This window comes from Myotis brandtii, unplaced genomic scaffold, assembly GCF_000412655.1.
Source record: "Myotis brandtii unplaced genomic scaffold, ASM41265v1 scaffold92, whole genome shotgun sequence".
NCBI classification, from domain to species: Eukaryota; Metazoa; Chordata; class Mammalia; order Chiroptera; family Vespertilionidae; genus Myotis; species Myotis brandtii.
Genome location: NW_005371791.1, coordinates 1,701,413 through 1,714,713, shown reverse-complemented (window position 1 = coordinate 1,714,713; position 13,301 = coordinate 1,701,413). Strand labels below are relative to the sequence as shown.

The following is a 13,301-nucleotide window of genomic DNA, read 5'->3' as shown; positions in this document are numbered from 1 at the left end:
TCACTGGAGCAAGCAAGCCTCCCTGTTTGCTTTAGCGCATGGCTGCTGGCCGCCATCTTGCCTGACAGTTAATTTGCATAAGGATATGCTGATTAGCCAATGGGAAGGGTAGCGGTCGTACGCTAATTACCATGTTTCTCTTTTATTAGTATAGATGCCTTTTCCTCCCAAACCTCTGGTTTCTAAACATCAGCAGCTAAGTATTTTAGATTTATAGAATTTCATAGGTAAAAGACACCCTGGAGATAATCTACTACTATCTTCTTATTTTTAAGATAAGAACATTAAGGCCTAGTGGAGTTAAATGATTTGTCCAGAATTCCAGGGCAAGCAGAAATAGAGCTAGAATCTAGTTTTTCTTGAGTTTATACATAGTTTTTTCTTTTCTTAATTTCAAGTTCCTATTTATTGAGGAATCTGTTCTGTGGAAATTATAAAACAATTTACTAGTGGTAATGTTATTATTTACTGCTCAAATCCAGGGTGTTAAAGAACTTTAATTGCAAATTGTATGGGTTCAAATATGGTACATGCATAAATCATACTGATTTTGGACTCCTTTTAAAACAATTATTCCTTAAATACATATTTAAAAATAATTTGGCAAAATAACATCAAACCTAAATGTTTTCTACAAAATGTAAAACATTATTCAAAGATGCAATTTGCCAATGTTAGTAGATTTCAGAGAGGAAGGGAGAGGGAGAGATAGAAACAAGTAGATACAGGCTCATTTTAAACAGTTAGCAGCTGTGTAAACCAAAAGGCACTTAACTTTAGATATAATACATTTCTTTAAATCTTTTGTCTCACCCTATGTAAACTGAAAAGAGAGTGGAAACCTATGTGTCAAAATAAGTCTTTGATAAATGAAGTGATCTCCTGCCTGTAGGGAGATAGAACAGCTAAGGCAATTGCAAACGAGATATAGTGACATTTACCTTAAGGTCAATGGTTCAAATCAGAATTAGTTTACAGTGGTTAGTAGTTTAGTAAATGAAAAGAAATGGTGTGATTAACTATTTTGGAAAAGTGAGAATTCACTCCTCAGAATTCTCACAAGTTGGGCAGGATAAAAAAGAAACTTCAGAAAACAGCTAACATTCCCTGAAATATAAAAACCTGAATAACAAGTATGTATCATTAATGAAATATATCATTTTCATACAAAAAGAATTAACTGGATTAGTCACATATGACTACTTAAGATGAGACTCAAGGTAATCTTGCAGAATTTTTCTCAGTAAATGTAACTATGTTTCTAAACAAGGAAGTTATCTTGAACAAAACACTCTTTTTGCTTCCTAGTTACCAAAGTTCTCATAAGAGAAAATTATTTCATCATTTCCTCATGAAACTTAATAGCTTTATTAAGTACAGACTCATCAATGCCCTCCTTACATAGTATTAATATTTTTTTTAAATGAAAGAAGCATGATGAAGTGAGTCTACAATACAAAACAGCTGCACATAATTTAACTACATGTACTGGTTCAAAATTGTGACTTGTTAGAAAGAGATCTCATAATTAGGAAGTAAAAATATAGCACTTATGAAAACACTAAGTATCATACACAAGCACATGTACATTATACAGCTCAAAACATGCTAGAGACTCTTATTGACACTTATAACCAAACTCTAAATTTGAAGTAAAAGATAAACCCTATTTTCCAGTGTTAGTATCTAGCTATCATTTCCAAATAAAAAAAGATGAGGGAATAAATTATGAAAGAGGATCTCAGAAATCTACTAACATTGGCATTTCAGGAAGACTGACTTCTTTTTCAAAGGTCAAAAATCACATTCTTGCCCTGCCTGGTTTGGCTCAGTGGATAAAGCGTATGCCTGCGGACTCAAGGGTCCTAGGTTTGATTCCAGTCAAAGGCACATGCTATGACTGGGGGCGTGCAGGAGGCAGCCAATCAATGACTCTCATCATTGATGTTTCTATCTCTCCCTCTCCCTTCCTCTCTGAAATCAATAAAAATATATTTTAAAAAATCACATTCTATTAAATTTCTAAAACAGTTTCACCTCCTATCTGCCATGAACCAGCAGGTTATATGAACAAAAGCAGAATTAACTGTACGTGGGCTTTTTGTTAGGCACAATTATAAATTCAATGTAATAATTGAGATACGTTTAATCTGAAGAGTACATGTTATGCCAGAAAGGTTTCAGTTTTTATAATACTTTCTCCCAGTTATAAGTCTACTGAATTATATTAGTTTGGTTTAGACAGTTGATATGAAATTTGGGCTCTAAATAAAAATAAGGTAACCTAATGTAATACTTTGGCCTCTAGGTAAAAAGTGGCAAGATTTTCTGAGTAGCTGAAAGCAGTTGAAGAAATAGGTGGATACATGCTGCCACCGTGTGGTAAAAGAAAACAACTGAAGTCATTTTGGAAAAAGATAATCCAGAACAAGTGGCAAATTTGTTTTCCTAATCTCCAGTCTCAAAACTCAGAGACCCAGCTAACAAGATCTTAGTTTCTCTTAGTAAACCACTATGGAATTGTGATAGTGGAGCAAATAAAATGGAATGAAAAATGCTAAGAAAATCACTTAAAATAGAGTCAGGAGGCTACTAAGGAGTGATGCCCATGCTTTGCTCAAAACATCCGGGAGCCATAAACATCCTGGAACAACTGCTCTATGGACACACATGGACTCTACTTCCTTCCATGTAGTTTTCACCTCCTCCATTTGCATATTGGGATTAACCAATCTCTGTTAACATAACCAGCAATCCTTCATTTGTATGAAAAAACTACCTTTTGTGATTTTGCCTTTATAAACCCTGCCTGTCTTTGTTCTCCCCAGAGTAGTTGCTACCTAGGTTTGCATCTCTGGGATTGAAATCCTGTTATTCAGATAAATGCTTCTGACTCTGTATGACAGCCTAAACTTTTTTTTCGGTTGACAGCTGTCATTATCAGGTAATTTTTCAGGCAACTTTATTTGTTGGCTATTGTGCCCTCTTTTAAGTTTCTATTAATTTATACTTGTTCTATGAAATAGTAGTACCTTCTTATATTTGTCTTGAGTTTATCCTCTTGCAAGTCAATCCTTACCTTATCTGTACTGTAATTTTTATGAACTTCTATTCCTTTTTTACAGCTGTTGTTTTTTGTTCCTTTGCAGTTGTCACCTTTCACCATACTATGTGATATACTTATTTACACTTTGTTTCCCTGCACTCCTTTTAAAATATAAACTCCACGAGAGCAGAGATCATAGTCTTGTTCACTGATGTATCCCAAGCAGCTAGAATAATGCTTGCCACATCTACACTAATAAAAGAAAAACATGGTAATTAGCGTACGACCCTTCCGCCCTCCTGCCTGGACCAGGGGACCTGTCCTCTAATTTTTTACCAGGATTCAGGCTCACAAGAATCTAATTCATTAGAGTCATTCTACATGACATCATTCATCTTTAGAAGTATCTAGATGTGCATGAAGTGGGTCTGCAGTAGACATTCTTTTCCTTTCCTTCATGTTATTCTCCCATTTCTGCCCTCCTCCCCATCAAATAGCCAGTACTACAATCACAAAAGCTGTCTTATTTCCTTTTTTTAGACTCTCAGATGACTTGGCTATACTAGTCCTTGGTGTGGTAATAGTGCCTTTCAGAGAGAGTGAACCCCTAACATAATTTGCTTCACTGTGGCAGGACTTCAGCTCAAAATGAGAAAGGGAGGTTTGTCAACTGGGCAGTCTGTTCAGAAGCAAGCATCCCATTAGAAAGAGAGCCAAACATCCTTCATTTAGAATCATTCTCAATGATTATGCAAACAAAAATAGTCCACATTTCTAGAAGTATCAGCTGTTTTATAGGCTCAATTTTACAGATTCAACGGTATGAATCTGTATACTGTTTCCTAGACTCATAGATGTGAATCTTAATAAGATATAAAATGATATATGTGACATTTCAGCAGTGTAAAGATGCAATCTTACCTTAGGCAAGAATTATATATCTTTCACATAAAATTATTGTATGGAATTGGTATTTGTGTATTTTGAGAACTTTACTTCAGTCAACAGTTCAAAACAATGCATTTCATAAACATTTTTATGCTTTTTCTCAGGTTCCATTTAAGGTCTCGCTGCCATCCATATTCAATCTCGAGAGACTTTTTGATCTTGCTAACGGTTGTATCCTATCAGGAGGAAGCCTTTTCAACTGGATTGTGTCGATTATTCCCTGAACATACTTTACATATTAACCTTATAATGGTTTTCATTCTTATTGTTTTCCTTGGTTTGAAATAAGTTTCGAAATGGTCCTCTTACAACAAACAAAATAAAAATGTTTTCTTACACAAGCTCAATTTCCTTAAAAACTATAGTTCTGAGTAATGTTTTACATTGCATTTGAATTAAATGACAATGCTGCCGCTTATGAAGACATCTTATGGAGCTATTCATAGAAAACATGTTTGTGCACAGTGGAACTATTCCCATGTTTATATAGTTTATGTTTCGTTTGTCTTTAGCTGTGTCCATATTGCAAGACTGAATTAAGCCAGTGGTTATAAACTGGGGGGAATTTTGCATCTAGGGTGACATTTGGCAATCTCTGAAGACATTTTCGATTATTATAACTGAAAGGGGGATGCTACTGGTATCTAGTGGGTAGAAGCCAGGGATGATGCAAAACATCCTACAGTTCCCAGGAGAGCTCCCCACAACCAAGAATTATCTGGCCCAAAATGTCAATAGTGCTAAGGAAGAGAAATCCTGGATTAAATCTCAACATGTGGTAAGTTCAATTTGGGAGTTTGCCTATGGGGTTTGGGAAGAAATCTGCAGCAAATTAGATCTTTCATATTTTATACTTCTGAGAGCCAACATTGCACAAAATTTTGTGCACCGGGCTTCTAGTCCTATATAATAAAGAACTAATATGCAAATGGTCATCACGCCCTTCTGCCCTCATGCCGGGACCAGGGGACCTGAGGCCGTGCCCCCCGCTCCAGCGCCAGGGCTGGGGGACCTGAGGCCGGGCTGGAGACCTGAGGCTGCGCTGCTTGCCCCAAGGGACCTGAGGCTGGGCCTGGGGACCTGAGGCCGCAACCCCCACCCTGCGGGCTTGACAGGGGTGGGGCCAGCCAGGTCTGGGTCTCGTGTGATTTTGAAGCGCGTGTGGGTGGGCGGGGACTTGACTCTGGGTCCCACTGTGTGCCCCAGACTCTGACAGGAGGGAGATTTTCATATACATTTTACTAATTTTCTTTCATCTCTGACACTTCTATTATAGCGAAAGGGCAAATAGCAATATTAAAATATTTCCTCTAATTAATTCCCTTTTAATGTGCACGAATTTTGTGCGCTGGGCCACTAGATGTATAATAACTATTTAATGAATGATTTTCATTCTCATAATAATGACCATGTGAGGCAGGTGTTATATATTATCATCCCAATTTTACAGATGGGGAAGTTTTAAGGTTTGGGGACAAGGAGAGTAGAGAAGACTAAGTTTTTTGTTCTTTTAATCTAAGGTCATCATGCCATTGTCAAGTTGCAGCAATGAAACTGGAATGAATATCTTTTAATTCTCCAAATATTATAGCAGTAATTTAATAAAATCAACACAACATATAATTAAGCTAAAATTCTTTTAGTATTAAATATTAATATTTGTTGTTCATTATATCTTTATAAAAAAGTCTTCACTCCAGAGACCTTAATTTTAAAATAATTATTTTTTCTCAGTGTTGGGCAAGTTGACCTGTACTAGGCCTTGACAGAGCATAAGAACCAAACTTTAGGGGTGGCTTTAATATAAAAATAATTCTATTGTGTCTAAGTCATATCCCCTGAATTTCTAAGACCTTTTATTAAGTACATAAGATAGTACTTAATTATTTTTTTCTAATTGTGATTCAATTCTGTTTATATTATTATTAAACTAGAGGCCCGGTGCATGAAAATTCATGCACTGGAGGGAGGACCCTTCAGCCTGGCCTGCCCCCTCTCACAGTCCGGGAGCCCTCAGGGGGTGGGAGGCAACCAGGCCATCAGGGGAAGGCGACCCGCCATCACACCTCTGCTGCTGCCACTGCCAGCAGCCAAGCCTCTGGCCCTGGTGGTTACCTGAGCCTCGAGCGGCCCTGGGCGGCTGGACAGCCACCAGCTGGGGGGCTGAGGGGACTGGGGGTCACCAGAAGCAGGCACGCGAAGCTGTGGGCGCCACCATCTTTGAGGGTGTGGCAGTCAATTAGCATATTCCCTCCTTATTGGCTGTGGGCACCACCATCTTTGCGACGGCATGAGGGTCAATTAGCATATTCCCTCTTTATTAGATAGGATTTAGGAAAAGGATTACATTTATAGTTGAGAGGTGATAAACCTTTAACAAACATGCACAAGGAAGAAGTCTGATGGTTAATTTTACGTGTGCTCTGACTAGGCCACAGTACCCAAATATTTGGTCAAACATTATTTTAGATGTTTCTGTGAGGTATTCTGTAATGAGATTACCATTTAAATCAGCAGACTCTGAGTAAAGCAGATTATCCTCCATAATGTGGTGGGCCTAACCCAATCAGCTGAGGGCCTTACTAGAATAAAGACTGACCTCCCCTGAGCAAGAAGGAATTCTGTCAGCAGACTGTTTTTGGATTCGAACTACAACTTTTCCCTGAATCGCCACCCTGCCAGCCTATCCTGTCAGATTCTGTACTTGGCAAGCCTCCATAATAATGTGAACCACTTCCTTAAAATCAGTATCTATCTATATCTACATCTACATCTACATCTACATCTACATCTACATCTACATCTACATCTACATCTACATCTATATCTATATCTATCCTGCTAGTTGTTTCTCTGGGGAACCCTGACTAATACAGGTTCACAAACAAAACTGCTCCTAAGTTCAAGAGTTATTTGTGCATTAAAAACACTCAGGAACACTAAGTGTTAATAATATTTTCTTTCCTTGTCAATAAAATACTAAGTGTTAGCAAAGTTAAAACAAACTAAAATCTGGGATACAATGTTATTAATCACCTTAAGAGTAGAGAGACTTGCTTCACCACAAAGTAAAAAAAAAAAGATATCACATGCTAACGATAATTCTAGAATTTAAGCCTTTTTGTGTGTGTGTGGCCCCAGGAATCCTTTGTTCAAGAGAAACCACTTTTAGAATCCCCAAATGTTAAAGTGATTAAAAAAGAGATCTGATATAAAAAAGAATAGAAAACTCCTCCAGCTTTTTAAAACTAAAAAGTCCTTCAGTTATGCTGAGGTACCACAAGGTGTTGCAGAACCAAGTATGAAAGTTTGTCTAACTTGTCTTGTCTCTAATAAATCCTGTACTGCAAATACCACCACCATCCTGGACATTTCACAGAAACAATAGAGATTAAAAGATTTGTCTAAGGCTATAATATTAGTTAGCCAAACTGAGGCCTTCTAATTTTGTTCATTATTACTTTGACTATACAAGCAAATTTTTTAAAAAAGTAAAAGCTATCTTCTAAATATACAAAATAGTTTACTGCACAATGTGGCAGATTAGCAGAAGGAAAACAACAACAACAATATATAGAACCTTATAGTCGTGTTCACATAGGCACATCTGCCTCTCAGGCATTGCTCCTGAGGACTTCATCACTCCTATAAGAGGAGGAAGCTAAGACTTTATTTTGCCTGTAATATTGGCTCAATATTAATGACATAAGTCTATTCTGTCCAGCACTAATAGTGCAGCAAATTACAGCATCAAAATATAAATTAAATTATAGCTATTTACTTATGAATAATAGATCTTTGGTAAAAGCTGTCCTCGAAGTAAAAGACAAAATAAATATTTATATGCAACTTTGCTAAAAATCACATTTTTACTTTGAAACAGAAACACTGGCAATTCAATGTAATAAATAAACAGTACTATTTTTTCCATTTGACAGAGTAGGAAACATTAAATAACTTGTTCAAGGTCACACAGAAAATGAGAGTGCCAAGATCTCATCCAAGGTTCTAACTCTAATCTACTAAAATTTGAACTCTCAAAGGGCACACCATTTTCTTTTGGGTTCACTGCTGCCAGCACCGAGTACAGCACCATGCTCATCACTGGGGCCAATGCTAGTATCAGTGCACATGCTCTGAACAAGTATTAGGAGAGCTAACTATATTTGATGAAGAGGCAAAGTGACCAATAAGTGGATAGTAGCTCCTTTCGTATATCACAAACAAGGCTAATCTATAATGAAGAACTGAGAATAAAATGAGTTTACAACAAAATGTTCAACCATGATTACAGGTCAATATCATAGACTTATCTTGTCAATCATTAAGATGACTACTTCTTAATGATTTAACTTCCTCCCACCATTTATGAAGAATCACAACAGTCAGCATCCTCATGTCCTATTTTTCTATCATTGACTTTTACATTTCTATCATAAATTTTGAGGAATTCCTTACAGAAAAACTTGGCGCCTCTTGCCACCAGTGATCAAAATCATACAAACCTCTGTCAGTTGTTTCAGTTGGCTTTTGTTTTCAGTTAATTCTTCTGATAGGTAATTCTTTTTCACTTGTAGTTCAGAGATTTCCTTCTTTAATGGATCCATTAGTTCATAGAACCGAATCTTTAAAAAAATTAAATAAGCAGGTTTTAAACCCAAATTAAAATTAAAATGTGCTAATTTACAGTACTTTCAATCCTTAGTAATAAAAGTAAAATATTAAAGTCATAAAAGAAAAGTGTTAAAGAGTTTCAGATTAAGAGCCTGTATAAAAAAATTTTATTTGTACAAAACTAAAATAAGACAGTTGTTAATTGACCTGACTACTAATACTTGAAATCTCAATGTTCAATTCAGTTCTAATCTTATGTTACTACTTACTCCTCATCTCCTATCACTCCTCACTCTACAGCAAGCCTGTCAAACTCAAAGGCTAACACAGTCCAAATAAACGAGGCATGTGGCCCGCAGGCCACAAGTTTGACATGCTTGCTCTACACCAGCAGTCACTAACCTTTCGAACCTCACGGACCACCGGTTGGCGATTGCTGCTACACTATATGCTTGTTATTTCCTGAACACATCAAGTATTCAAGACTTTTGCTCTTGCTGTTTCCTCTGACAAAAAAGTTTTGTTTTCCCCACATATAAATGCAAGACTCATGCTTTCCCTCCATTCAGGGCTCTGATCAAATGTCACCCTATCAGTAAAGCTCTCCCTGGTTCTCCCAACGTGATTTCAAATAGTATGCCCATCTGGCAGCTGTCCCTAATCTTCACTCTTGCTCTTTTCTCTATAGCATGTAGACAAACATTCCAAATATTTTACTTTTAATTTATTGCCTGTGTTGCTCCACTAACATGTAAGCTCCATGAGGGCAGACATATTTGTCTGCTTTGGATATTGCTCTATCTCCAATGCCTAAATATATGATAAGCCCACATCTAGGTTCTTAGTGAAGCTCTATGTACTGCTACCACTGCAATATAAGGGACAATCACAATGAATTGGAAGGTATCTTACAGATCACTACTTCCATTCAGTTCAGACCTCTCTTCCCACTCATAATTCTCTTAGGAGAATTTGCCTGACATCAATTATGAATAAGGCCTCAAGAACAGCACTTAAGATATTTGTTTTGGACAGTACATGTTGGGCAGAAACATTATATTTAAGTTGTTTCAATAAAAAGCTGGACAAAAAAGGAATACATTTTGTAGGAAAGCATGAATCTAGAAGCCTTATCCAAATGAGAACCAAGAGTAGCAATCACCACTACAGCAAAATAATAGGTAATATTTTATTGTTTACTAAGTTCTAAGGACTAAGCTAAGCATTTTACATAGATAATCACAGTTAATCTCCATAATTACCTCAATAGAAAGGCGTTATTATAATTAACCCTTTTATAAATGAAAAAATTCAAGCTTATTACAGTGAAATGGGAATTTATAAGATCAAATCTATTTTCCTAGTAATACTAAAATTTTTTGCCAGTTTTGCTCTCATTCTCATGCTTGTTCAATGTCATCTGCCAGTGGCTACATGATGTGTGAAGATATCAACGTCCTTATGGCTAACGTGTGCTTATATAGTCTTGTGTTTTGAAAATGTCTCTTTTAATTTCTAATATGGTAAATATTAACAGATATAACCCATATAAACAAAAGCTCATTGGTGTACTCAGTAATTTTTAGAGTGTATGGGATGCTGACACCAAAACATTGAAACTATTGCCATAGATCAATCCTACGTGTAGATTTGTGTAACCAACGCTACAGTCAAAATCCAGAATTAGATTCACAAAGCTCTCCCTCATTCAACCCCTTTATAATCACACGAATTCTCCTCTTCTCTACTATCCCTAACCCCCAAAACCACTTGTAACTGTTATGTCTATAATTTTTCATGCTGAGAATGTTACAAACCACCAGTTTATGATAAAATAATTCATTTCTATAGACGATGCAGCTTTTAACTTCAGAGCTCTATTTATTGCTTGCCTTTGGAGATCAATGATCAAGACCCTTAAAATTTGGTGATCTGAAAAGAACACCATTCACCATCTTCAGATCAGGGCCATAAAATAATTGGGTACTTCAGAAGTTAAGGCTAACATAAATGGCAAATGTGTGGTTTGTTTGAAAACACGTGGTTTTGTTTTGTTTTTTAATGATATAAGACACTTACAGATACATATTCAGGAATAGAGAGCTGATCTTCAGGAAAACCTTTTAGTTTCATATATTGTTCTTCTGTCAATTCAAAGTCACGCAGGTTTCGACGAATATCTCCAGCTTTCTCTCTTAGCTGAAGATTTGTCTCTTCTAGTTGTTTCTGTCTCAATAAAATAGTTTCCATTTCTTGTTTCATCAGTTCTTGATATTTTCTATTAAGAGAAAATTTGTGGCAAGCTTAAAAAACTCAAGATTTACTTTTTATAGTGACATAAGATTAGAAAATGAGAAGCTCAAATAGTACATTTGGTTCTAGCTAGAATCTTATTTACTTAATCAGTTAAACATAAAATGACAATTCTGTATCAATTACTAAATGTGCAGCCACATTGCCGAGAGGAGATGGAGTGGAATGAGGTGTATGGAGGATAAATGGTGATGGACAGAGACCTGACTTAGAGTGGTGAACACACAATACAGCATACAGATAATGTGTTGTAGAATTGTGCACCTGAAACCTGTATAATTTTGTTAAAAGGTGTCACCCTAAGACATTCAATAAAAAGGAAAAAAAAATGTGTAGCCACATAAATGATTAAATAGAGAGTTAATATTCTAATTTCAGTCTTGGCCAGTGTGGCTCAGTTGGTTAGTGTCATCCCATGCACGGAAGGGTCACAGGTTCGATCCCTAGTCAGGGCGCTTACTCGAGGCAACAAATCAATGTTTCTCTCTCACATTGATGTTTCTCTTTCTTTCTCCCTCTCCCTTCTTCTCTCTCTCTCAAAAATTTTTTTCAACAAAAACATTTTTTTAAAAAGAATAATTTCAAAAATTTAAATAAAACTATACATCTTTTCTGCTTAAGGTTTAAGTCTTATATCTCGGTTTTGAATCCTACTCATTAAAGTATAGTCAAATCTCGGTTCTCGAAAGTTTTCTATCTCAAATAATTCAGTTCTGGACCAAGGTGTTCCTGGAAAAAATGTCTCAGCTGTTGAACAAAACTTTGGTTCTGCAACTGACAACCCTACATGATAAATTAGCATGACAAAAAAGTGTCTCAGGCTACAAAGGAGAGAATTCGGATCAGTTTACTGCTAAACCTCATGTTGTTAACATCTCAGGAAATTATGCTGTAAATATTTTTGTGGGGTTTTTCTTTGCTCTTGTTGCTGGGAAATTGGACGATTAGCACAATTTTAAAACATAAAGAGGCCATCAAGAGTGCTAATGTTGTAAAGTTTCTTTCACAAATGATCACAGGCAACTGAAGAGGTAGAAAAATTGTTGTTAATAAACAAAAAGCAGTTAGCTAGAGACATTTCGGAGGCAGTGATATATGAACAAGCAAAGGTGCTGCATGCTGACCTGAAACAAGAGCTGAAAGTGATTCATTTAAGGCTACTAGCGGGTGGTTTGATAAATTTAAGAAGTGTTTACAGGTTAAACAGTACATTAGACATATACGTATATAAGAAAGGTTAAAACAGGGAAACATTTGGGGGTCTGGAATGAATTCATTCAATTTACATGATTTCTAATGGGAAGAAATTATTCTATTTTGAATTGCTTCTTGAACAGTTTTTCAAAATGAGTTAAGTTTGAGAACTGAGGTTCCAAAGTAATTTTCATTTCTCTTTGTCCAGGTACTAAAAGGTATACCTCTTTAAGATGGTAATACTGAACGACCATAAGATAATACTTCAAACATTATGAGGTAATGAAAACAGTAATCTGCACATAATCATCATTCTCAAAGAATACATGTAGTAGACACTGCTACTGTTAGTTGCCTACCCAAAGATTTTGAGCAGGAAGGGACCATCTGATTTGTTTCTCTCCCTAATACATCACTCCCATCAACTTCAAATATGTTGCTATTTCTGTCTTAAAACAAATGAACAAAAAACCCCCACAACTTTTGACCTCATTTCAATGCCCTCTTTGTTTGCTCCCTCACGGAAAAAAACTTCTCAAAAGTTGTCTATGCTCACTGCCTCTGATGCTTCTCTTTTTCTTTTCTTGACATACTAAAATCACAGATTATTTTATTAAGTTCATATTTTGGAAAAATTCAAAACTCCATTTTGCACTACTTTTCATTTTAAGCATAAAATTATAACTTGCACATAACAGCAGGCCTCTGGTTATTATTTTCCATACTGTATTTTTAAAATATATTTTTATTGATTTCAGAGAGAGGAAAGGAGGAGAGAGAAATAGAAACATCAATAATGAGAGAAAATCACTGTTTGGCTGCCTCCTCCATGCCCCACATTGGGGATTGAGCCTGCAACCCGGGCATGTGCCCTGACCGGGAATTAAACTGTGACCTCCTGGTTCATAGGTCAATGCTCAACCACTGAGCCACACTGGCTAGGCTGTATTTTTTCTATAAAAAAATTTTTTTTTATTTTTCAATTACAGTTGACATTGAGTACTATATTAGTTTCAGGTGTACAACATAGTGATTAGACATTTGTATAACTTACGGAGTGATCATCCTGGTAAGTCTAGTAGCCAACTTATGCCATACATGCTTATTACAATACTAGAGGCCTGGTGCAAAAAATTCATGCACAGGTAGGGTCCCTAGGCCTGGCCGGCAATCAGGGCCAATCGGG

At 36.3% G+C, this 13,301-nt stretch overlaps 1 protein-coding gene across 2 annotated transcripts in view; it reads right to left on the bottom strand.

The window, feature by feature from the left end:
* The window catches only part of PIBF1 (progesterone immunomodulatory binding factor 1), a 227,257-nt gene that overhangs the window by 204,676 nt on the left and 9,280 nt on the right, over positions 1-13,301 (bottom strand). For both annotated transcript variants that reach the window (XM_005885649.2, XM_014532881.1), the window contains exons 4-5: positions 10,688-10,886; positions 8,500-8,619 (exon numbers count right to left, since the gene is read on the bottom strand). In XM_005885649.2, coding sequence (XP_005885711.1) covers positions 8,500-8,619; positions 10,688-10,886 — 319 coding nt within the window. The remainder of the gene's footprint in view (positions 1-8,499; positions 8,620-10,687; positions 10,887-13,301) is intronic.